Source organism: Mustela putorius, unplaced genomic scaffold (genome assembly GCF_011764305.1).
Source record: "Mustela putorius furo isolate JIRA1106 unplaced genomic scaffold, ASM1176430v1.1 tig00000083_pilon_pilon_pilon, whole genome shotgun sequence".
Taxonomy (NCBI): Eukaryota; Metazoa; Chordata; class Mammalia; order Carnivora; family Mustelidae; genus Mustela; species Mustela putorius.
The window spans coordinates 6,710,849-6,737,463 of NW_025421273.1; the positions used below are offsets into that span (position 1 = coordinate 6,710,849).

General features: G+C 35.4%; 1 protein-coding gene and 1 long non-coding RNA gene across 2 annotated transcripts in view; one reads left to right on the top strand and one right to left on the bottom strand.

Annotated features, from left to right (window-relative positions):
• The window catches only part of NAA15 (N-alpha-acetyltransferase 15, NatA auxiliary subunit), an 84,312-nt gene extending 60,087 nt beyond the window's left edge, over nucleotides 1–24,225 (top strand). Inside the window, 7 exon segments of the mRNA XM_013064517.2 lie at nucleotides 5,764–5,847; nucleotides 5,850–5,956; nucleotides 10,440–10,548; nucleotides 12,688–12,786; nucleotides 18,470–18,616; nucleotides 19,545–19,642; nucleotides 21,788–24,225. Coding sequence (XP_012919971.2) covers nucleotides 5,764–5,847; nucleotides 5,850–5,956; nucleotides 10,440–10,548; nucleotides 12,688–12,786; nucleotides 18,470–18,616; nucleotides 19,545–19,642; nucleotides 21,788–21,988 — 845 coding nt within the window. The 3' untranslated portion in view covers nucleotides 21,989–24,225.
• Nucleotides 24,226–24,615: 390 nt separating this feature from the next.
• On the bottom strand, nucleotides 24,616–25,629 carry LOC106007396. Its single transcript, XR_006603895.1, has 3 exons — nucleotides 25,326–25,629; nucleotides 25,057–25,171; nucleotides 24,616–24,941 (listed from the first exon to the last, which is right to left on the bottom strand). It is a non-coding gene; the product is annotated as an uncharacterized LOC106007396 (long non-coding RNA).
• Nucleotides 25,630–26,615: the final 986 nt, after the last annotated feature.

Here is a 26,615-nt window from a genome sequence, read left to right on the forward strand (position 1 = left end):
CATCTGTAGTTAGTATTTTAAAAGATTTATTTATTTATTTTGAGAGGGTGGGGGAGGGGTAGAGAGGGAGAGGGAGAATCCCTAGCAGACATGGGACTCCATCCTGTGACCCTGAGATCATAAACCCAGCTAAAACCAAGAGTTGGATGGTCATCTGACTGTACCACCCAGGTACCCCTCATCTGGAGTTAATTGTTAACATAATGATGTGAAGTAGAAGGTAGCTTATTACCCCCAAATAGACTGCTGCCTCCTCATCAGTATTTATTGGTACGTTGTAATATTCCCCACTGCCTGGCTCCTCATCAGTATTTATTGGTACGTTGTAATATTCCCCACTGCCTGGCTCAGTCAGTGGATCATGCAACTCTTAATCTCTGGGTTTTGAGTTTGAGCCCCACATTGGATAGATTATATATATTTTTAAATTTTTAAAAATAACAAATGCCACCTTTATCATGAACTAAACTGTGAAACACAACGTAGTGGGTTATAGATGTCTGGTTCTAACATGCATCAGAGTTGCTTGTAAAGATATTAAACTGTGGTGTTGACATCAGTATATAAGATTCTATTATGATCTCTTTGTCTCTTCTTAAAAAAATCTAATACTATGTCTTTAGAATTTTCTTGCTTTTATATCAACTTTCTTTTACATTTGAACTATAGAATTAGCTTGTCAGAAAGTTTCTTTTGGAGTTTTTAATTTGAATTGCATTTAAGATACAGATTACCATTTGGGTTAGGGATATCTTAAATAATATCGCATCTTTGCATACTAGAATGCATTGTATCTCCTATTTGTGTTTTAGTGTAATTGTCATATAACTTTGGTGAATTTACTGTTAGCATTATCTCTACATGTCTTTTTTTTTCCATTACAGTATTCTAAATGAATATTGTTGTAGTTTTTCTTGGTATACTTATTGAACTCTGATATTAAGCTTAATAGTTTTTTCAGTTGATTTTTAAATAATTTTTTATGTAAGCTATTAATCTATAAACACTGGTAGTTTTCTTTTCAGTATTTATACCTCTCTTTTTCATGCCTTATCGCATTGGTGAAGGTTGCTAAAAGTGCTAATTAATGGAAGCAGTAGTATGCTTGCTGCTTTTTTTAACTTTAGACTTAATATTTCTATGGTCTGCCATAATGCCTGCTATTTGTAGTAAATATCTGGTAGTTATCCTTTATTTGGTTGAGAAGTTGTGGTGTTTTTATCTATTTTCAGTAAACTTAGAATCTTAGTCATGTGGCCAGATTTCTTTTATTTTGCCTTATGTGAATGTTGATTTGGCTGTATAGAGTAGTTTAGATTTGGGTGTTATTTGCTATGTATACACTTATGTATGCATACACATACACATAATTTTTTTTTTCAAAATATTGCAATATTCCAGCATAGTAGAATTCTCCTCTGGCTCCTCCTAAGTGAAAATTCTGAGCCTTTATTTTGTACACACAAGTAGTAGGTAATTCATGTAAAGTTGAGACACTGTGCTTATCCAGATAACTAGTGCTACATTAAGTGAAACAGGATTTGAACTCTTAGTTTCTGATGTGGTTATTCCTTTCTCTGTTTTTGTGTGGGAACTCTGTTATTATGAGTTAGGTGAGTCCTTTCAAGGCAGTGGTAGATAACACAGAATAAGATCACAGAATAGCCAGTGGGCCAGATCCATACTGCAGTTTGATGTGATAAATAAAGTTTTATTGGGACTTAACTTACGTTTATGTATTATTTATGGCTAATTTTGTGCTACAACAACTGTGTTTAATTGCATCAGAGACCCGTGGCTTACAGAGCTGAAAATATTTAGTATCTGGCCCATTACAGAAAAAGATTATTGACTCCTGGTATAACATAGTGGAAAGAAAGAACCCAGACTTTGGAGTCAGAGTGAAGTGGATTTAAATCCTTGTTCTACCTTTTATTATTAATCTTGAGTTAATATTTTTCCTCTGATACCTCAGTTTTCTCATACATAAAATAATATTATACTATAATCCATGAGATTATTGAGGATATTAAGTAAAATGTATGCATGGTGTCTGCTATATAGTAAGGATGCAAGTGGTAGCAGTTATTTTACAAGTCATTAAAAGGTCAGAATTCTTGTGGTTATTTATTTGTAAATGTCTTATATTTCCAGAATGTAATTTTTGGTCCTTGTTTGAAATTTTCTTTTTTAGTAGTAAGGGCTTCTTTACTAAGAAAAAGAGAAACAGGTATGTATTTATTTTTGATGGTTGTTGTCTATTGACACATAATAAATTTCCCTAAATTTAGCAGCTTAGAACAACTATTTTCATAGTTCAGGAATTTAGAAGTATCTGGGTTGTTCCAGCTCAGGGTCTCTTATAAAGCTGTAGTTAAGTTGTTGATGGGGCGGTGTAGGGGCGCACCTTGGTGGCTTAGTTGGATAAGTGTCTCTGCCCCTTTGGGTCAGGTCATAATACCACATCCTGGGATTGAGCCCCACATTGGGCTCAATAAATAAAATATAATAAATAAATAAATAAAATAAAATAAATAAAATAAATAAATAAAATATTTAAAAAGAAAAAGGTTAACTGGGGCTAGAAGATCCATTTCCCAGATGGCTTTCTCGCATGGCTTTTGGCAGGTGACCTTAATATTGTTAGTCTCTCTAGAGGGTTTCTTCAGTTCCACGAGACATAGTAGCTAGCCATGAAGGCAAGGAAGGAGCCACAACACTTTTAACATTCTGTTCTCTTGACATAACACCCCATCACTTCCTACATGTTCTGTTTGGTGGAAGTGAGTCACCAAGTATAACTTATATTTGAGTGGGAGAAGAATCAGACAATTTGTAGACATATTTTTAACTTCCATGTTCTACATTCTGGGCACAAATTATTTACATTATTCTTTTATCCTTTTTTTTTTAAGATTTTATTTGTTGGAGAGAGAGAGAGAGAGCAGGAGCAGGGAATCCAATGCGATACTTGATCCCAGGATTCTGGGCTCATGATCTGAGCCAAACGCAGACACTTAACTGACTGAGCCACCCAGGCGCCCTATTTATATTATTCTTACATGCAGATTACACTTGCCCCTTCTGAGGCCTTCAAAAGTCTCATTCCATTACAACATTAACTTGGAGTCTAGTTAGTTATGTATGTATATGAGGTACTGGTGCTGATGTGATTTCTTGAATATGGTTCTTTAGTATAGCTGGTATAGCTCTTCAAGTGTAGTTCTTGATATGAAATCCTGTGCCGGGGCTCCTTGCTCATTCTCTTAAATAAGTAAATAAAATCTTAAAAAAATCCTGTGCCAAGTACATGTCCAGTATAAATTGATTGCAAAGGAATATTCTTGGTCAAAAGTGGGTGGTGAAGGGGAAATGGAAGGTACACAGGAGTTACTGGTTCTGTCAGTTCTCAAGTCCAGTTGAGGATAGCAGTTCTTTGATGAGGGCTCACGATGTAGTACTAATTCTCTAATGGTTTCTCGTTCTAGGCTCTGGCTTTTTGGTTCCACCTTCTGCATTTTCTTTCCTGTTCTTAAAAGTTAGCATTTGTGGGGTCCCTGGCCAGCTCACTTGGAAGAGCTTGCAACTCTTGATCCTGGTGTGGGGGTGCAAGTCCCATGTTGGGTGTAGTGTGATTACTAAAATTAATTTTTTTTAAAAAGTTAGCATTTGTTTGCAACTGAGTAGTTTTTCAGTCTGCTTCCAAAATTTGCGAGTCTTTTATACTATCTCTATTCCTTTTAGTCCAGATTTGCTGTTTCTGCCCATAGAATTCTCTTAAGAATTTTATAGTTTTTTTGTGAATTTTATTGGAAGCCACATGCACAAATATCATTGTCTGCCTTGAGTTTTTGCTGAGAGGACAGCACCCTTGAGTGTCTTAGAAGCTCTGTTGTTTGAAAGGATCAGTGAATCATACCCTTAAAGTTTTTAAGAGAAAAGAGCCTTTTGGGTGACCGGTAGCTGAGACATCATCTTTTGAGTTTCAAAGGATTTTAAAGCCAAACTCTGCTTTCCTCATTGACATATTTTCTTGGCAGTTCTCTGAATTTGACCTTTGCTTAGGAGCCATTTCCAAAGAGGTTGAGAATTTTGAACACTGTCAAGTCCTTCTTCCATTTGTTTCTTTCTCTTGCATTTTAATTACAAGCTTCAAGAGGAATTAGGTGCTGCCTGAACAACCTTTTTTTCCCCCTTTTTTTTTTTCAGTTTGGAAATCCCTCTAGCTAGATCACTCAGTTCATTTGATACATTTTATGATGTTACTAAATACATGTTATTAAATTTTCTGCCTCTGTGTGAGTATGACATGTTTCACTTACAGCCTCTTCAAAATCCAGACTTTTGAGCTTCATTAATTCTTTTTTCCATGTCTTCCCACCTTTTGCTGTGCTCTGGAACCACAGTCAGTTCTACATTTTAGGTTTTTATTGCAGCAGCACCCCATTTCCAGGTACCAAAATTTGCCTTGGTTATCTATTGCTGCCTAACAGATTGCTTACACAGAGCTTTAAATAGCAAACATTTATTATCTCAGAGTTACTGTGGGCCAGGAATTCAGAAGTCACTTAGCTTAGCTGTAGGATTTTGAAAGATGTGGGTTCTCTCAGGAGATTGAAGCCAAAATGGCAGCCAAAGACTTCTGAAGGGTTGATTTTAGTAGGAAAATCTGCTTTCAAGATGGCTTACTTTAATGGCTGGAGGCCTTTTTTGGCCACACGTGTCCTTCCATAAGGTTGTCTGTGTATCTTCACAACATGGCAATTGGGTTTCTTCTGAGTGGTCCAAGAGAAAGCAAGGAGGAATCCACTGTGCTTTTATGTTCTGATCTTGGATGTCATACAGTTTGATTTCTAGCATATTCCATTTGTTGGAAGTGAGTTAAGTATAGCCTACAATTAAGGGAAGGGGAAATAGGTTCCATCTTTTGAAGGAAAGAGTTTATGGGCATATTTGAAAATCACCACTGTGATGGTATACTCTAGAATGACCTTATTCATTTCTCACTAAGTATTACCCAAATAAATACCAGTTGTACACGTAACTTTCATATTTATTGCTTGAAGACTATAGATTTTTTTTACTTTATTATCTAATATTTGTGATTTTCAGTCTTTCTTTTGAGACATCCCATAGTTTGTACCACACAAGCTATTGTTAATTTTCAGTGTCGAGCTTTTGATTTATCATATAGTTATTTATTATTCCATGAACAAATATTTGAATATTTTCTGTATATTCTGCTAGTATTCTGGTAGGCCCTGAGAATACAAAATTTATGAGTAAGATAGGGTCTCTTCACCAATTCGCAGTCTAAAAGAGAAGCACATGTATAAATGAAGTATTGTGACAAGCAAATATATATGTCATAGTAGCAGCAGTTGAGTATAGAGAATGAATAACTCACAAGGTTAGAGAGGCATGACTAAGAAAAAGTGTAGTCTAAGGCCATAGAAATATGAAACAGCTTGTTAGATTTCTAGAACTGCAAGAGTAAGATTGCTGGGGGAACTTTTATGCTTTTATGTTTTGCTATGATTGCGACACCAGGTCTCCACCTGGTTTCAGAACATTTTTTTGAAGGGATCATCACAGTGTTCTCTAGCCATTTTGGAACCATTAAATGGCAAGGTACACATAGGCACATGAACTTGTATAACATGTCATATTTTGTCTGGGAGTTTTAATGAGAATGTTAAATTAGTGATTGATCATTACTAACCTGATTAATATGCTTTTCATTAATTAACGTATTGCCTATAGCAAACATGTCTGACAAAGAGCTGAAGAAGCTACGGAATAAACAAAGAAGAGCTCAAAAGAAAGCCCAGATAGAAGAAGAGAAAAAAATGCAGAAAAAGAAAAGCAGCAGAGAAATCAGAAAAAGAAAAAGGATGATGATGATGAGGAAATTGGAGGTCCGAAAGAAGAGCTTATCCCTGAGAAACTAGCCAAGGTACTTAATAATAGTGTTGAGCACAATTGAGTGAAATTTTGTGACCAGCTATTGTCATTTTATACTGTCTTATTTAACTAATTTGATTATAGATTTTAGAGTGAAAAATCATTTTAATTTTTTGTCTATTTTCTTTCTCTTTCTTTCCCTCTCCCTCTGCCTCTCCTTCCCCTTCTTCCCCTCCCTCCCTCCCTTCCTTCCTTCCTTCCTTCCTTCCTTTGTCTTTCTGTCTGTTTGTCTTTCTGTCTTCCTATCTGTCTTTTTTTCTTTCTTGGAATAATGATCCTGATCCAGAGTAATCTAGTATGGTATAGTGGAAGGTTTGGGTTTTTGAGTCATTCTGATCTGGGTCCACATAATCAGCACTTATACTTCACTGTGTGTCTTGGACACTTTGTCTAACCTCTCTGATGATATTCTCTTGTATAAAATGGGACTAGGAAAAAATCCCTACTAGGCAGGGATGTTAGGATTAAAGGAACTTTATGTGCAAAGAATGAAGCATCTGTTAAAAGTGGTAACATGCAACTTTTTATATCTGGACCAAATTGAGCTTATCTCTCACCAGTGTGTCAGTTTACGGTATTTCTTTATTGGACTTTGTGATTTGAACCTAATCTCTCTAAAAGCCCCTAAATATCTTCCCCCACGCCAAAAATCATGTCTGCCGTTATTAACTGTTAAGCTGAAACCAAGGTATTCATTGTCAGATAAGCCATTTTGATTAGTAACATATCCATGCAGTTTTCTTCTGGCCCTTGGTGTTGGGCTACTCCATGTCAAAATAATTGCATAGTTTATTATGTTAAAGCAGTGAATACAGTATGCACATTAGTAATTAAAAAGTCAAAATCAACTGCCTTATAACTAAGAAAAATTATAATACCTAATAAGTAGAGTTGAAAAATAGTTTTAGGATCAAATCAGAGCAGATGGACGATAATATCTCAAAGCAGTATTGCTAAGAACCATAGAAAAATCTGGCTTGGATTTCAAAGGATATATTGACATCTTTTCACAAGTAAATGTATAACTTCTAGGAACAAAGATACTACCTTTTTATTGTTGAGAGTTTATTGGAAGAATATACAGAATAGTGAGGAAACACAGAAAATTGACCTTTTAGGCCTCATGGAGAATTATACAGTTATTCAGAGGTAATATCAGCTTTAAGAGCTTTCCATCTTTATGCTTCAGCTTTCTTTATTACTACCACTTTTACCACTGTCACTGACTGTGTGCCACCACCATTTTTTCTACATGCTTTCTTTGTAGCCCATAATTTTTCCTAATGACTTTTCTTTGTAACACTTCATATCTTCCATTATACTTCTTAAAGAGAGGATCTATTTGGATTGCTTAGTCACTGTCTAATAAAGGTTACTTACCCCCACAGAGCAGAATTTTTATACCAAGCCTCCTTATAGACTATTGACCTTGTGTCCACTGTATCATAGCTGCTTTTGGGCCAGTTACCAAGTTATAGTCTAATTATTTATAGCTAGAGATTTTATAGTCTCAGAAGAAAATAATCCCTATAGAAATTGCTTTATTTGGAAAGAGCCCAGTGAAAGGTACCAGTTTCATAGGCTGCCATTTAATATATACTATTCTTGCCTGTTAGGCATATGGCACACTTCTCTTCCTAAGATAACTACCTCCAGGATGCCCCCTTCTAATAGCATCCACACTTACTTATATCCCTAGTGTGGTGGCAGTGCTAGATTACACCAAGCCATCATAGTAAGGTTTGGCATTGTAAGCTGTTTAAAAAGCTGCTTGCCAAATCTAGATTTACAGTGTCTCGATTCCGATTTTTTGTGATCCTATATTTTATCATTATTAATGTTATATCATTATTATTGTTATATCATTCTTAGTGTTAATAATGGTATATTTAGTGTCACCAGTTCAGGATTTTATATATGTAATATAAAATAAAAGCATTATTAAGTTAGCAGTAATTCCACTTAAAGAAAAAAAGAAAATAGGAAGAGGTTTAGTGAGTTTTAATATTCAGTTAGCTGAGTATAAACCAGAAATCTTTGTTTCTCCAACTTACCATGAGGCAGTAGTTGGTATTTATGAGTTCCCTCATGTACCACCAATGCTATGTTCCTCCTTGCCTTCAGGTAGTATTCATCTCAGCTGGATTATTTTTTCCCTTCTGTGCACACATGACATTTCTCCTCATCAGTGTATTCTTATTATTCTGTCTGAATGGGGTTTAACAGTTCTAAACTTTCTGTTGCTACTCTGGGAGTATAGGGAGATGTATTCCTATACAACATATTGTAATACAGATTAGACTTCACATCAGTTTATAAATTTAAAAATCACGTATGAGCAAAACTGCCCTTGTGGATCTCTTACATTGCCCATCAACACAATGCAGTTCCAGTCTGTATCTCTTCCAACTTAGGTAAATTCAGATCTTCACGACTATCTAAGTTTGAGAGACAAAAATGAGTACGCATAATTCTGGCAATTTTCATCCAGTACTCCACTCAGTGAACACAGGACCCTAGCTGAGTTTGAGACCAAGGAATTATGACTACCATTTGTTTAGTCCATGTCAGTTCCTGTGTGCCTCTCCCAGTGTGAACATTTTGCTATATTGAGTTTCATTTTGGTACTTAATAGGGTTGTCGTGCACAGAATGCAAAGTTGTGAGAGAGGGAGAGAGAGATTTATTTCTATGCATCTTGTCTTTACAGCTTTAGGGACTTGATGGTACTTCTTTCTTTTTTCTTTCTTTCTTTCCTTTCTTTTTTTTTTAATCTTAAACACTGATTGTAGAACTCAACCCTGTTGATAGGCTTTTGTATATATAACTTCATATTTCATTATGTATATATGAATATAGAATGTAGGTAGCTTTATTATGGTTATGTACATAACCATATGTGCATGGTTTTGTCAGACAAAATGATAAAAATCTTACCTATACAAGGCACACAGAAACATGGGGACAATAGGTCCAGATTTTTTTGTAGTGGCATATGTTGTTCTTTATTAGGATTGCAGGCAAAATTTCTCTTTTCTTTTTCTAAGCTTAAATACTTAGATTTCAGTAAGTATAATGCTCATATTGACTTAGCTTCCTTATATTCTTTGTTTCCATTTTGTGACAGCAGTCATATCTCCCTGGTAGTAAATTACCCTAGTCATTATAGTGATCCTCATTTCAGTCTGTGCTCTGGAAGTCTTAAAAAACTTGATACAGCTCCATTACAATTTCAGTTTTCAGTTCTTTACCTTTCCCTGGTAGACCTTTCTCCTCTGTATACCACAAATCCCAAATCAGTAGAACATAAAATTGTGGAAATAAGAAGCAAAATATCTACAAATGTATGAGAAAGGCACACTTAGGAGGTCTCCTCTCTCCCTGCTGTCTCTTGGTATCCACAGCTAGTAGACTGACAGTGCCATATAGTGATTTCTTGTTTAGAGCATGTGTCCTTCAGAATAATGCCAGCTGCCTACATGCTAGTATAAAGTAAAACTCCTAGACATCACTTTTTTGCCTGCGGTGTTTTTTATTTCTTTGTTTGTTTTTAATGCTGTGAAATAATTTCCTTAGCCAGAATCTGTGTTGGTAAAACCACAATTACCATATTGGTAGAGGCATGTGGGATTGTTATGGCAAATACAAATTCCACCAAGGATAAATCTTATTACCTCTGTGATGAGACAAGGCAAATACAGGCATGGATATTCAGTACCTTTCTGATAAATATGGTATTCTCCAGCCCCATCCCAGTCTACAGAGATGAATTTTGTCTTAGATACTCAGTCTAGGAGTGTAACAGTAACACAATTATGTAGTAAGTATTTCCTGTCCAGGAATTATTACAGGTATATAATTAATATGACATCTACATAATTAATAAAGGATGACAGAGACAGTTCAGTAAACATAAATCTTCTTAAATGCTATCTCACCATTAGTATGGCATTGGAATAAATATGAATTCTATAGAATTTGTATGAGAACAAAGCAAGATAGAATGGTTATTTTACTGCCTTTAATAGCTTGATCATACCTCACTTTGAATTTAAAAAGAATGTTGACTCATTCTGTAATATTCTCTATCTCTCTCTCTCTCGACCCCTCTGCATCCTATTTAATATTTCTCCTCTGTCCTCCCCCCATCCTACCCCTTGGCTACCTTACCTGTTCATCTCACTGTCTTTCTTTGCCTGGTTCTGTTTTATCTTTCTTTTTACTTGTTGGATAGTTTCTATCCAGACATAATATATATATATGGTTAAAAACCTGTGAAGAGTTGTAGAGTTCAAATTCCCCTTCCTTTAGATTATGGGAAGTTAAAATATGACAGTATTTCTGGGTAATGGGTAAGTGATTTTTACCAAAAAGAAAACACCCAGAAAGTGAAGTGTTTTTAATAGAATAAAGTCACATCCTTTTCCCCCTCCCCCATCTTGCTTCCATTTGTATAATATCTTTTATTTTTGTTAGGTTGAAACTCCATTGGAAGAAGCTATTAAATTTTTAACACCGTTGAAGAACTTGGTGAAGAACAAGATAGAAACGCATCTTTTTGCCTTTGAGATTTACTTTAGGAAAGGTAGGCAATTAGGGTATAGTGGCCCTGACAAAATTGATCACTGTATTTCTTAGATATAGTCACCCAAATCCAGTGTTCTCACCACCATAGGGTTTTCCCAATGTAGCATCTCACAGAAATGCCTGTTACATGTGTACGATATTGTGAGTCTCCTAGGACATTAAAATCAATAATAGATATACATACATAACTAAGATTAAGGTCAGATACAGTAGTTACTATGTATAGGTGTGGATAAAATTAGTTAATGATACTGAGCTTTGATTAGTGCTTGATACAGAGGGAGCACTGAATAAATGTTGGTTATTATTAACTATTGTTAGAAGATGTGGTGCTTGAGGTGTATCTTGAAAAATGGATATTTCTAAAAGAAGATGCATGGAAAGGAAGAAGATCCATTAAGAAAACACAAATATGCTTAAATAATGTTGAGGTTGTCTATTGTCCGAGTCAGGTAAAAGATAATGGAACCTCTTGGTTGTCTTGCTTAGAATGCCTAGACTATATATAGATACTAAGACTTTGTGGTATTGAATTGCTATAATCCAGGTAGTTCATTAAAAAAAAAAAAAGAAAAAGTATATCATTAAGATGACACATCCTGAAGAGAAGAGCAATTGGTTAGTAAGATCTGACAGAAGGTTTTTGCTCCAAGCAGTGTAACTGTTCTAAAAGAGATTGAATAAAATGGTACCTCTATAGAGTTTCCATTAAAAAATCAAGTTTATCCAAAGTAATTAATAGTAATGTTGGGTAAAGGTTGCTATATAGCATTGCTTGGAAATAGGACACAAAACTATAGTTTGGTTTTAATTTTTATTAAGATATTTACATGGGGATGTAAGATAGAGAAAGGGCCAGGAAGAAATAGATAAAAAAAAAACAAACAGGTGGTCTTTTGATGGATTTGAGTGATTACAGTGGTTTCCATTATATTTCTGTTTTCCAAAATGATTGTGTTGTAATTTGGAAAAGAAATTTAATAAATAGTCCAGTAATTTTAGGAACTTCTAAAGAAAAGTTAATGCAACTCCCCTTTTTCTTTTTCTTTCTTTCTTTTCTTTATTTAGAGAGTGCATGGGAGCTATGTGGGGGTTGGGGGGAGAGGGGGAGAGAGAATCTTAAGCAGGCTCCATGCATGGAGGAACCCAGTGCAGGGCTTGATCTCATGATTCTGAGATCATGACCTGAGCCAAAATCAAGAGTCAGACCTGTAATCTACTGAGCCACCCATGTGCCGCAATACAACAAATGTTCTTAAACAGAATCCTGAAGTATAAAAAAGCTGTTCTCCTTAAAGTGGGGAAGGGCAGTCTGAATTCCTTACAATTGGCTTCTTGATTGTGTTCTAACCTCTGAAGGGCTCTTCAGCATTTGGAATTCACTGTAGTTGTGTGATGGGCAGTATTTTTAGCTTTCTGAGTGTTGGAGTAAGGGAAAAAGAAATGTCAGAGGAGCCTGGAGTTTTGAATTTTGTTATTTGGAGAATGGTACCAAATCGGGAAGTCTTAACAAAGAAGTGGTTTTTAGATGGGACTTGGAAGTGCAGTGGAGTAATCAGGTGAAATTTCCATTCAACAGATGGAAACACTACTGAAGCTTGGGAAACATGGGGGTGTGTAGGGATAGTGTAGAAAGATATGAGAAATCACTGAAAACATTACCTTGGTGCATATTGTATCTTTTGAGGAGGAAGCAAAACCAGGGATTGATTAGGAGAGGACACCAAATTAGGAGGGAAACCATTTCATATGAATGTCACAAAACCCAAGAAAAGAGCTAGTCTGAAGTATCAGTAATGAAGTTTTATAAGTAGTGCAGAAAATCCATTTACTTCTATTAAATTAGGAGGTTAAGAAACGGCTTAAGTTTTGTTTATATGGCATTAGTTCAAATATTATTGAATGTTATCTAAATTTTTTGTACTTCATAAAACATTTTTTTCTTAATGAATATTGTGTGGAAAATATTAGCTAATGTTCTAATCTGAGGAAATCATTTGCTTCAATCATGTTGCAGTTCACATATGATTGACTGTAAATTAGTTTCTCTATTTGTAATTCTCTAAATTAATCCTCCAAAGGAGCGCAGCTTATTTTATCAAATGATCAAAATATATTTTACTTTTTCTTTTTATAGAAAAGTTTCTTTTGATGCTACAATCAGTAAAGAGGGCATTTGCTATTGATTCTAGTCATCCCTGGCTTCATGAGTGTATGATTCGACTCTTTAGTACTGGTATGTTTTTGTTTTACATTATTTAAGTATTTGATTACAGTAGTGGATAGTGACTGTATAAGTGATCTATTTAACTTTGTCATAAACTCAGTCATTTTAAAGCTGATGGATTTTAAATTAGCTAAGGGGAAAAGCAGGATTCTTTTCTTTGTGATGAAGGTCTTTATTTTAAGGCTAGAAATGTTACATGATTTTGATATAGAATTGTTCAGTCCAAATATTTGAGAATAACCTTTGTTCCTGTTTCTAAAAAGTTACATGTAAGTTGAAACTTTGAAACATACTCATTGTGTAAAGTTTTTTAATAAATCATTCTAAAATTGAAAAATCTCGTTGAAATTGACTAGCTACCTCCTTGCATATCTGTCTTTAGAATTCCTGGAGTCATAAAATTTTTGTTACTAAATATAGATTTAAAAGAACTTTAAGGCAGTCACTGCTTTTCAAATATTTTCATAGTAAGATCCATTACTTTTAATATGAAGTAGAACTAAAGAATTTGAGAATGTAAAAGGTAGAATTTTATGCTAATTATTTTTCATTTTATAGTTGAGAAATCTAGGCCCTTAAAAGATTAAATGACTTATTCAAGGTAACACAAATAATTAGTAATGAAGCAGGAATGAGAGCTCAGGTCTTCATATTACTCTTTATACTAAAGAGCTATACATTTAAAGTAAAGTATTCCTGTAGTCAAGTGATGGTGGTAGTTTTAATTTTTAAGTGACTGAATCTTTATAATAGAACAATCTGCAAGTACTGTTAAATTACCTATCTCATTGCTGAATACTCAGCCATATATGAATCCATACATATTTAAATAATGAGAGTAAATCAGTCTTCCCAATCAGTCTTTTGAGAAATGCTAAATTGTCCTGATTAAGAACATTCTTTTGACTTCTGAGAAAAAATAAAAACTTACTTCAATTATATTTATGCTTGTTAAAAAAATTGATTCCTGTTGTAAACACTGAATCATAGAATGTTTCTCAGATTCTTAAATTATGAAATTAATAAATAACATAACCGCCTTATAGAAAATAGAAGAAAGAATTGCTATATTTATTTATTTTGTTTTTAAGATTTTATTTATTTATTTGACAGAGAGAGATCACAAGTAGGCAGAGAGGCAGGCAGAGAGAGAAGGGGAAGCAGGCTCCCTGCTGAGCAGAGAGCCTGATGTGGGTCCTGATCCCTGGACCTTGGGATCATGACCTGAGCCGAATGCAGAGGCTTAACCGAGCCACCCAGGCAGCCCAGAATTGCTGTATTTAGAGAAAATAAAATTTCTAGTATCTTTTTTTGTATTAAACTTTTTGAAATCGTTGAGTTAGAAGATGAAGGCCAAGAGTAATGGTCTTAAATCCATTCCTGGTTAGGATGGAGTGCACTTAAGCTGTTTTGAGAATTAATATAAACACTTTATTCATATAATCAGCTCTTTCCTAAAACGTAGTAAAATAATACATAAAATTCTATGAATTTGGAGACTAACCTTTGAAATAGGAATTAAAAGTGGCATATCTGAGTATATTTACTTACAGTATGTGTGTGGATTGATGAACATACGACTGTTTCCTTGGAACAGTTCTTTCAAGAATTAAAATGCTCTTGGATTTCAGAAGAACAAAGGCAGGATGGTCCTGATGTAAGAGTAGAATTATTTTGTGTCACTGTTAGCTATACCCATTGCTCCAGATGTTTAGCTGACAGCATTGTCAGGAAGAGAGTTACAAAGTAATTCTGATTTTGACTAAATTTAGACAATTAAATGATAATTTGGAGTGATAATGATGCACTTTCTCTTTAAAAAGCCTTCAAGAATTGGGTAGACTGCTCTGTTAAAAACAGGTGTATACTGTATAAAAATATCTGTGAAACTACAAAGGCACAGAGTCGGGGCATCTTTGATATACCCTACAGGGTTCCTTTAACTAATATATTTGGTACTTAAAAAAACAACAACACTGACTTAGAAGTAATTTTTCAAGAACACGTTTGTCATGTCAAGTTATATTATACTTCTTCACAAAGAAATTCTCACAGTAACACCTTTCTGGGAAGTATGGGGATAAAAAGGTGCATCAACACCTATTTTATTATAGAAACCAAGTAAATTATAGAAACCAAGTAAATATACTCATTTTAGGCTGATTATGAGTACCCTTAAAATCCTCCGAATGTTGTTATACTACCAATGTAATTAGTATCTGCTACATAGTAATTTACCATACAGGTCATCTTTCTTTCCCCCTTTTAATTATGAAGATGATTTTCAAGTTTTTTTTTTTAAAGTTATAGGACTTAGAGCAACTTAAACTACTACATTCCTGCTCGTGCTAAGTAAAAGATAGGAGCTTAGGTATTCAGTTGTTTCATTATTCATTTACATGCTTTTAAAATCACTGGTCATCTTGTTCTACAATGAATCTTTTGTCTTTTCCTCTGTCATTTGTACAAAATCCTTTTTTCTTTTATTTGCAGATTATTTTTCTTCTATACTAATACATTTCTCTCCTAAAAACTTCATTAATACTCTCATTTATCTACTTTACTGTTTTGAGTGGTAATCACTTTTAGGTTGTCCTTTAACTAGTAGTGAGTAGTCTTTAGCTTACACAAAATATGAGCTTTTTTTTTTTTAAAAAAAAGATTTCATTTATTTATTTGCCAGAGAGAGAGAGCACGCACAGCAGGCAGAGTAGCAGGCAGAGGCCAAGAGAGAAGCAGACTCCCTGCTAAGCAAGGAGCCTGATATGGGACTAGATCCCAGGACCCTGGGATCATGACCTGAGCCGAAGGCATCGGCTTAACCCACTGAGCCACCCAGGTGTCCCAAAAATATGAGCATTTTCTACCCAAATTATAAACGAAAATGCCAGCTAGCCTGGGAATCCAGAGAAATTCTTTTTCTTTTTCTTTAAGATTTTATTTATTTATTTGACAGAGATCACAAGTAGGAAGAGAGGCAAGCAGAGTGGGGGCGGGGGAAGCAGGCTCCCTGCTGAGCAGGGAACCCGATGTGGGGCTCAATCCCAGGACCCTGAGATCATGACCCGAGCCGAAGGCAGAGGCTTAACCCACTGAGCCACCCAGGTGCCCCAGAGAAATTCTTTTTGCTGAGAATCAGCCCCCTTGTCAATGCGACTGTTAACCATTGATGATTACTAACTTAATCTGCTTTAGGATGAACCAACCATTATTTTAATTTTAAGATGTTGAAAGACTCCAATCAAAAGCCTCTTAGAGGGACGCCTGGGTGGCTCAGTGGGTTAAGCCGCTGCCTTCGGCTCAGGTCATGATTCCAGGGTCCTGGGATTGAGTCCCACATCGGGCTCTCTGCTCAGCAGGGGGCCTGCTTCCCTTCCTCTCTCTCTGCCTGCCTCTCTGCCTACTTGTGATTTCCCTCTGTCGAATAAATAAATAAAATCTTTAAAAAAAAAAAAAAAAGCCTCTTAGAGAAGGTTTTATTACCCTTCCCTCAATCAAGTATTGCTTTTCTGTGATTCACAAGACATTGTTCTATCAGAAGATAGCAAGGAAGATAAGTAGTCTGGGATTTTTTATTTTCCTGAGACCTCAATATTTTTTGTTAGTTTTAATCACTTTCAAAGGATTTTTAGATTGATCCAGCAGCCCTCTAGTCTTTAGCAATAAAAGCTTATCTAATAGATTGTGACGTTTGCGGTTGCTCCTTTCCTTAAAGATACAGGTAAAATTGCATTCTATAGAATTCCATACAACATTCTAAGTTGTACTGCAGCAGAGTTGTAATTAGTATCTTCCTGGAAATTATAGTTCCAGTCTACATAACACAAGGGAGTAAACAGAGTCAGCCTTAAACATTTTGTGATTTAGTGACAAATATTTTTGGAAATAGCTATTAATGGAAGTTGGGAGTTACATAAATATTTCCTATTTATATATCCCAAATATATATATTTTTTAATTGTGTGGGCTTTTTTTTTTTTTTAAAGCAGTTTTGATTTTTCTGGGAAGATTGTTTTAATCTGAGGAAAACAGATTTAATGAAGATCATAAAAACATGAAAAGCTTAGCTTCCACCTGTAACCAACTGTAATCTAACTATGTGATTACTTTCCCATCTTCATATAGTGTCCGGAAAGCACTTAATGCAAAACAACAAAGCCCATGGAAGTACCACATTTTATAGAAAATCCTTGGTTTTGACATAATGTTCATTGTAATTGGCTATCATCTATTTTACCAACTTTTCTTTGAGTTCTCTCTGTATTCCTGCTTCCCCTGAAAAACAAATACTGATAAATTGCAAAAGTTGAAAGTACAGCCATGATGGAGTTTAAGCTATATTCTTTAGTAACTCATTTAATTGGGGAGAAAAGCCCTCATTTAATTGAACCACTCAATTCTATAGAATGAGAGAAGAAATATTATTTAACCAACAAAAGTCTTATAATTAATTATTCAGGTACATAATAATAATATGTCAAATATTTCATGTAGATGTTTACTACCCAAGATTTCATGTTTAATTTTAAACTTAGGATAGTGATCCATTAGGGAGATAATGAAAGCAGTTTAGTAAGTCATTACTACCATTTGAAAATCTAAAATAGAAATAGAGTAGAAAATACCAGAATGCATAGCACAAAGTTAGGGTTAGTGTTCTGTGCAACTTTTGCTTCACATAATGAGTTAAGTACATGGGATACATACTCATCAGTACGATATTTGAAAAGTGACCACTGTGGTTCCTAACCATAAGGAAGATACATTTTCAATCTATGACAAAAGTAATAATAATTTATCAAATTATATATTTAGCTATTATATAATTAGCTCTCTTATATATAACCTTTCTTTACTGTGATCATTTTAGGTTAGGTATTTCCTCAATTTTATAGATCAAGAAATAAGTTCAGAGAGGTTGTGACTTGTCCAAGCCTAGATCCAAACCCAGTTCTGTCTGGCTCAAAGCTTCAGTCTCTCTCTATATATATACACCAAAATAATGATGGGAAAAAAGCACACCAAAATCCAGTCAGCGTTTGGGGCAGGGAGGGTCAGCTTTTCCATCTCTAAATCCCAGGCCCTGAAAATAAGATTATTACTAGCACGTAGTCATTACAGGAAAATACTTTGTTGATCCTTTAGAATTTATTATATAGTGATAACTCAGTTTAAATAGCCCCTACAAATAAAGGTCAATGAAGTCAGTCATATTGTCTTTTAAAATTGCTAAATTTTATAATGCCTTACTTGGGTATAGAAGATGGAGGTGAGGAAAATTCTGTTGTCTTCAGCACTCCATAATTACTGTGACAGTATTTATCAGGTAGGTGTCATCAAAGCCCCTACTTTACAGACTTGATTTGAAGTTGAGGGGGGCAGGCCTTTGGGCTTGGAAGGCTACAGAATTACATCTTTCATTACCTGTTTTGCTTTCTGTTTTTTTCTGAAAGTGAATCATTTATCAGTGAAATGTCTTTGAATGCTATTAGAAAATCATTAGATTATTCTGCTGACACACATTCTTTACATCTATTTAATAAGCTCTTTAAATGTTGAATTATAAGTAGGTTCATCTAGTTTTTACGTATAATTGCTGTATTTCATCAGACTCTTCCACATAATTTTTTAACTTCTGCAAACTGTATCAGAGTATCTAACTACTAATCGAGTTTGTTTTTAATTTTTTCAGCAGTGTGTGAAAGTAAAGATTTACCTGATACAGTTAGAACAGTATTAAAACAAGAAATGAATCGTCTTTTTGGAGCAACGAATCCAAAGAATTTTAATGAAACTTTTCTGAAAAGGAATTCTGATTCATTGCCACACAGATTATCAGGTAATCACATTATTTTCTTTTTATCTTAACCTTCTAAAACAATTTTAGTTTTTATCGTAATGAATCAGTGACAAGGTTACATAGTTCTCATGGAAGAGGTATTGCAGTTATCTCACATTTTAGTCTTATGAAAATAGCTTAAATATGCTTCCTATAAATTAAATCTTTGAGACAAAATTATTACTGTGCAACAAGGTCAGTAGTTTTTCCTGGTTCAGCATTGTCTTTACAACAAAGCAAGTATACTGCATTTAGCTACATATTACATATAATGAAGGTGGGAGGAGAGTTCTTTTTTTTTTCTTTTCTCCCTTCAGTGTGTTCTTAAAATTCACTTGGATGTAACCATCATCTTTTACTTCTCATGCTTATATAAGATATTAAACTAAACAATGCAGAGCACTTGAAACCTTTTCACAGGCAGGGGTCCATGCTGGCAGTCCACAGTCTGGACTTGATGGGACCGTGTGGGTAGTGCATTAGTAGGATGCTTTTAGAATACCTGGCTAAGAACGCCAGCAGCTTTGTATGCCTCTGTGGAATTCTGAATTCAAATTTTTGGCCCATACCATCAAGGTTGGATGTCTCCCTCCCACATCCCCCTCCCTATCACATTTTGTGGAGTATTCCCCTCAGCCCCAAATTATGTTCATTTTAAAGAAGAAAACTATCCATGGTTCCGCTGCACAAACACAACTATTATTAGAATATTTTATTTCTTCATAGTTTTTTTACTTTAATCCTAGTTAAGCTATTTTTGGTCTATCAGGGTTTTTTTAAACAGTGTTTCAAATGACTGTTCCTATTTTTCTAATAAAGTGCCTCACTGAGTACACATATATGTTACATTTTATATTTGAATGGATAGAGGATAAGATGCTGATTTTACTTTGAAATAAAACAGATTTCCTTTTTACTTGTCCCTTAGCTGCCAAAATGGTATATTATTTAGATCCTTCTAGTCAGAAGCGAGCTGTAGAGTTGGCAACAACGCTTGATGAATCCCTCACTAACAGAAACCTCCAGGTAAAGAGTTTCTCATAATCTCCATTAAGAGTATCTGATTACTTCTCTGTTTCTCTTTTAACGAGAATTTCTCTTTTCACAAAGAGAATAATTTTTACCCAGGTAACTGTTTTTTTTTTTTGTTATTTATGCCTACTGTTTACCAAACCATTATGAATACATATCAGAAACTAACCTTATCTTAAATTTATGTAGGATTGTCTCTGTGTGTACACACACATAGAAGGCTACCTGGCATTCAAGAGCTAGTTCCACATCTGTTACTTTTTTTTTCTAGATATGTGTTTTAGTAAAATCATATATATATATATTCCATAGTTAATTTTAGATTTCACTTCATTCATATCTGTGCATTTTTTAAAAGATTTATTTATTTTAGAGAGAGTGTGTATATAAGTTGGGGAGAGGGGCAGAGAGGGAGGGAGAATCCCAAGCAGGGCAGCTCAGTCTCACCACCCCAAGATCATGGACCAAGCCCAAATCAAGAGGCGGATGCGCATCCAACTGAGCCACCTAGGCACCGCCCTGTCTGCATTTTTGAGCAAGCAGTGGTCTCTGTGAGGCTATTTATTTATTTATTTATTTGACAGAGAGAGAGAGAGAGAGAGATCACAAGTAGGCAGAGAGGAAGGGAAGCAGGCTCCCTGCCGAGCAGAGAGCACCATGTGGGGCTTGATCCCAGGACCCTGGGATCATGACCTGAGCCGAAGGCAGAGGCTTTAACCCACTGAGCCACCCAGGTGCCCCTGTGAGGCTCTTTTTTAAGAGCTCTTTTTTAAGATTTATTTACTGAGAGAGTACACATGCATGCACACAGGAGTTGGGAGGGACAGAGGAAAAAGACAATCTTTTTTTTTTTTTTTTTTGATATTTTATTTATTTGTTTGACAGACAGAGATCACAAGTAGGCAGAGAGGCAGGCATAAAGAGAGGAGGAAGCAGGCTCCCTGCAGAGCAGAGAGCCCAATGTGGGGCTCGATCCCAGAACCCTGGGATCATGACCTGAGCCGAAGGTAGAGGCTTTAATCCACTGAGCCCCCCAGGCGTCCCGGAAGAAGACAATCTTAAGCAGACTCTGAATGATCCCCATGCAGGGGTGGCTAGTACCACCCAAGATCACTACCTGAGCTGAAACCAAGAGTCATTCGCTTAACTGACTGAACCACCCAGGCGCCCCCTGGATGAAGATTCTGGCATACTGAAGATGCATATGCCAGGGGTCAAATTAAAACACTCATTTCATAACTTGTAATGTGACATGAAATTAAATAGAGTAAAAGATACATGGATGTCTTGCAAAATTGAGATTCTAGTTCACACTAAAAACAAAGGACATAGTGTTACTTCCTGTGATAATTAGCCAGACAAAATAAGCATTTGAAGTATTGCTTTAATGGCAAATGAAGTAAATACCTTCAAGAAACATTTGACTTGTTGATTGCTAATATTTTAATACATCATTTAGATTAGAACATTTCTAGAGTGGCAAAGTTGTTGGATACTACTATATATCTGCAAACTACATAATTTTTTTTCAGGTGAAAAGATAAAACATAGGAAATGCAGGTCATCATATAAGATATTTTAAAATAGAAGAAAATACACTAAGGGGTTTGGTTGAAACGGTTGTCAGTTTATATGAACAAATTTTTCTTGTGTATGTGCCCTTTGGTTTGAGACTTCCTTTCCTGCTTCGTTAGTGGGAAAACCTACAATTTGAATACAAGGGTGAAAAACAATGTTTGATATTGTCAACTATCTCTAAACCTCTTAAAAAACAAAACAAAACTGTGAAAGGTGTAAGTAACTGACGTTACCATAGAAATTTTTGCATTTATATACAGGGCCAGCCTGGGCTGAGGCAGGGTTTCCACCTGGGTTTGAGTACTTGCTCAGAATGAGTGGGTCTTTAAATGCAGCACTCTACACACTTTGCTTGCTCAACAAAATTCATCCTTTTGTGTAAACCCTGCAATTCCAAAGAAACTAATTCTTACGGGATATATATGTGCAAGTGAAATGCTTTTGTGTATCTTAAATACGTGTGTATCCACAGAAAATCTGTGGATAATGAAATGTCTAATGAATTCACAGTACAAACTTCTTCTTTGACAAGTTATAACATGACCTTTTCTCTTTCTTTAGACTTGTATGGAGGTATTAGAAGCCTTGTGTGATGGTAGCCTAGGAGACTGTAAAGAAGCTGCTGAAGTTTATAGAGCAAATTGTCATAAGCTTTTCCCCTATGCTTTGGCTTTCATGCCTCCTGGATATGAAGAGGATATGAAGATCACAGTTAATGGAGATAGTTCTGCAGAAACTGAAGAACTGGCCAATGAAATTTGAACATCATTAAACAAGCAATTGGAATGACTTTGGACCATATCTAGTGTATAATATTTTTGTCACGCACCTGCTGCATTGCTCTAACTTACACAGAATGAGAAGAGTAAATGTTCTTGCCTTCAAATAGTGTTTTACGTTTTTTTTTTTATCCTGCTGAAAAAGTATATATAAAATATCTAACATATTACAGGATATAGGTTCAGTTTCTTAAAAAATTAAAAGCTGCTAAAATTGAGGGATTAAAAGAAGATACCTTATTCTATTCCTACCTACCCACCCATGTTTTTTAACTAATTTATATAAAATCTGGAGGCTGTTACAGCTAACAAAGCAGGTGTGTGGCAGAAATATTACTTTAAAATTTGTCTTGTGAGATTTTACTATATCTCAGACAGCAAAAACGCTGTTTTAGCACTGGATTCTTTCACTGAGCACAAAGAGTTGTTGGGGCTTTAGCATCTGACTGATTTTGTTACGGGGTTGATTCTGACCATAGGAAGTATGCAATGTGAATCACTATTTACAGAGAAACCTACAACAGATGCTTGATGTTGTAGAAGCTGGGACATATAGATACCAAGCAGAACTATAAGAAACCTAGAGGGTGTTCAATACGCTTGTTGTGTTTCCAAAATTCACTGTACATGATCAGTTTGGTGTTCTTGTACCACAGTTTTTAACTGAAGGAACCAGTTGGAACAATCTCAATTTTAACTAAAACTTGAAGAACTAAAATAGCAATGCAAACCTTTCAGCATTGTTTTGGCCAAACTTGTTAAAACTGTAATGCAAGAACCAAATGCACTGTGATGTGGCACCAACTAATTAGCACGCATGAATTTTTTCACCCAAGAGTGAAAAAAGAAAATCTACCGTGGCTTGAAGTTAAAGAGCAGAACTCCTGACTACCATTCTATGACTGATCAAGAGACTAATAGTTTAAAACCTCAGCAGGCCTTGTTCACGATATGCAGAAAAAAAGTGCTGCAGTTTAGATACCTCTGGAATTTTTCCACAGTGTCACAGGTTTGTAATACTTGAAGCCCTACATTTCTAAGAATATATTTCTTGCTCAGTCGTTTCAGGCAAGCCCAAGACTTTGTAATTTTTAAAGGGCCCAAGATTTTTTTTTCAATAACAGACCAGCTTCTTTTTCCTGCAGTTACAGATGTAATTTCCTTTTTGTTGTCAAACATAAGGTACCAAATATGATGCAATAAATTGTTTTGAAAAACAGTTGTGTGAATATTTCAACTAATCTGTGTTGGGCTTCTGTGAAAATACACAGGTGGAAACAGAGGTGCAAGCCAGAGGCAATGTAACATGCTGTACAACTAGTGCTGATGGGAGCGTTTAGGATGGGCCAAGCAAGTGCCCATGCAGGGGAACTCCGCAATGCAGGTGTAGTGCCTCTCCTGCATTAAGATTTCATCGAGGGCTAGGATGGTGGCAGGTACTATGAATGTAATTCCTAACTCGTCATTTGAAAGGAAAACTGAATACTGCAATTTTGATGGAGAAAACGAGCCTTAAAATGTTAAACCTATATACTGAGAACTGGCCTCAGGCTCAATATTCTCATTGCGTTTGCAAGATCCGAGCAAATTAAGTGACTCAATTGTATATATAATTGACCTTTTTGTGGTACTTTAAGTTTATAAGACGTATATTCTAAAGGGAATTTTCAGGAGACCTTCTGCTCCTACTGACTGAACAGTTGTGCTAAACTCAACCTTTCATAGTACGTGACCTGCATTCCGCGTCCCAGTCTAACGAATTAGTGATGTAAAGAGAAGTACAAACTGAACTCCAGTGCTTTGTTATGTTTTCTTAACTGGCCCTGTCTCAGGAACATCTTAACAGATGGCAAAAAACAAACAAACAAACTTTTTTTCAACTTCTCCTATGAGTGGCAACTGAAGTTCTTATTGTTGGGAAAGAACACTAGTGCTACCTCTGCCACTATTGAGGTGTTGGGAGGAGGCACCAGCCATATAATAGGGGGTATATGTGTGAATTATGTTTAAACTCTACTGTATATTGAAATGAAATTCATATATTTGTCTTGATAATGTTCAAATGATGTAGATTGTCTTAGAATGAAAATTCATAAATACTCAGAACTCTTCTTGATGCAGATGCCACCCGTGAGGAGCTAAATTCCTAACATGTATATTGTACTCCAACCCAATTTTACTGGAACTATTGAATAAATATTTTATTTTCTTTCAGGTTTACTTGATAGTGGATACATTGTCTGGTGTCAGAAGATCTTGACAGGGTTCATTTTATGTCCAGACAGCAACCCTAAAGCATTGTACTGTACTGTCTTGCTCTGAGTAGTATCAACTGGATCATCTCACATTTGCCTCATTCACTCTATTAATTCCAAATGATACTGTGGGGGAAAACAGGATTAGAAAAACAAGTGTGGGGCGGGGGGAATGCAGTGATGTTGTATTCTAAACAAGTGCCTTATGTTTATTGCTGAGAACTGGTGTTATCAACCCTTTTCAGAAGAAAGGGTCCCTTGACCTGTATTAACATAGGAAAGTAAAGTTATTTTTGTTTTTCTTTATATTTACTACGCTTGTCATTTCTCATTTAAAAATTAAATTCCGACTAGGTTAGTTTACTCAGCTTTAATTAGATGGTTGAGTCCTACATTTTCAACATTTTTCTATATTTATTACGCACAAAGTGCGATCTATAATAGTATGGCTAAAAGTAGTCCCAATATTAGGGAATAGCTTTTCTGTGGGTTTTATCAGGCCCTTGTTTTTCAGTGATGTTTGTACTCCATGGTGTGTTGCTGTTAGAGCTGTGAAATTAAAGCTTTGATTGTAAGAGGAGGCCAGAAATTGTGGTCTGGTTTCAGGTAGGTGGTGATAAATTCAGGGAAGTCTCTCTCCTGCACAATTTCTAGGAATATTCCAGTTGCCATGTGTAGAGTCTTTGGGAAAAGGTAAAAAGTGAAGTGTTAAATTTTCTTACCAGATAATGTGTATACTTAGTAACTATGAGCCTTAAATTTTGAAATAACTCTATGAATTCTAAGAAAGACTGACCTGTCAGATGGAAGGTAGTCTTCATGTTCTAGCTCATGCTCCACTTGAAGTTCTAGGCAAGCTTTCTTGATGCCATCCAGCTACCATCTAAACTTTGTTGAATCTACTGCCGAAACTAAATTAAAAACAAAGTCACATGAAATGGCTGTATTGCCCCATAACAAAACCTTAGGTTTTGTTCCAATTTTGATGATTAAGAAATCTCACTACTTATAGCAATAAAACATTTTTTGAAAAGGCCATTGTTCTTTATTGAATTGCACTTTCACCTTTTTTAGTATGCAGCCTACAGGGTGGATGTTAAAAATATTGGTAGTGTGCAGAAGGTTTGGGAGAAAATGCTCATTTCAGTAAAGCAGAAGAGTATCTTATATACTGTAGGTTATACAGCTGAGTTAACACTGCTACTACCTCCATCAAGTTCTACTCCTTTTATGATGACATAAAGGTGGGCAGGAAGAAAGGGAGCAGTATGTGGTAGAAAGTGGGTCTTCATGGTTTGTAGCCTCAGTTTATCCAATTGCCTTTGAAATGACACCATCTTGGGACTGTAGCCAGAAGAAAAAATTGGTACTCTTTATATCAGAATTTTTTCTAAATTGTCAGTGATAGTCAAGCTTGCAATACTAATGTTCAGTGCTCTTCCTAGAGTGCTAGATGCCAAAAACAATATGGACTGTTTTAAGGTGGCTTGTAAAACAAAAGGAAAGTTGGTACTTGGCAGTCTAACAAAGACTGTAATGTAGTTCTTGTATTTTTTATATTAGGCCTTGTGTCTTTTTTAACAGTCTGTATTATTTCACACAGGTGGTACAATTCTTAACTAAAAAATAGTGATCTTGAGCCTGAATATGTGATGAAAATTTTCCTGTGATGTATATTCTGCTGTTGCTAAATCAGCTTGGTCTCAGTAAGTTCAAATTATCCTCTTCTTTAGAAACAACATAGGAGCAAAGAGATTTGGGGAATATGATTTGGGTCCCCTTGCTTGCTTTCAGCTAATAATTACATTTGCCTTCTATATCTAGTTGTGCATTGTCTTAACAAACAAGAAGCCTTTCTCCACACCATTCTGTGTTATCTTTCCAGTCTACTATAGTTTCCTAAAGGGCTTTTATGAACTAGCCACTTGTTTAATCTCCAAGTTTACCAGGTCCATGGCTTAATGCTTGATGCTTCATCACAACTGAGATAGGTGCTGGGTTTTCTAAAGTGTTTTTCCAGAACTCTGGTGTTTCTTCATTAATAATGAGTAATTAAATTAGCTACCACTTTTTTTCTTTCTTTCAAACTACTTACTTGCCTGCTAGTAGTCAGACTACTGTTTGATATCTTTAAAAATGAAAAAGGAGCCATTTAAAGAAGTAAAAAATAAACATCTCCCATATCTTATATTTGAAGTTCTGAACTATGGATATACAAACTGCTGATTCTTCCCTTCGTTCACTTCTAATAAAATTTACTATGTGTTAATAACAGTAGTAGAAGTATTCAGAAACGTATTCAGCTGGCATTTTTTACTGTTAAGCATAATTTCCTTAGATCTGATTTAGGGTATT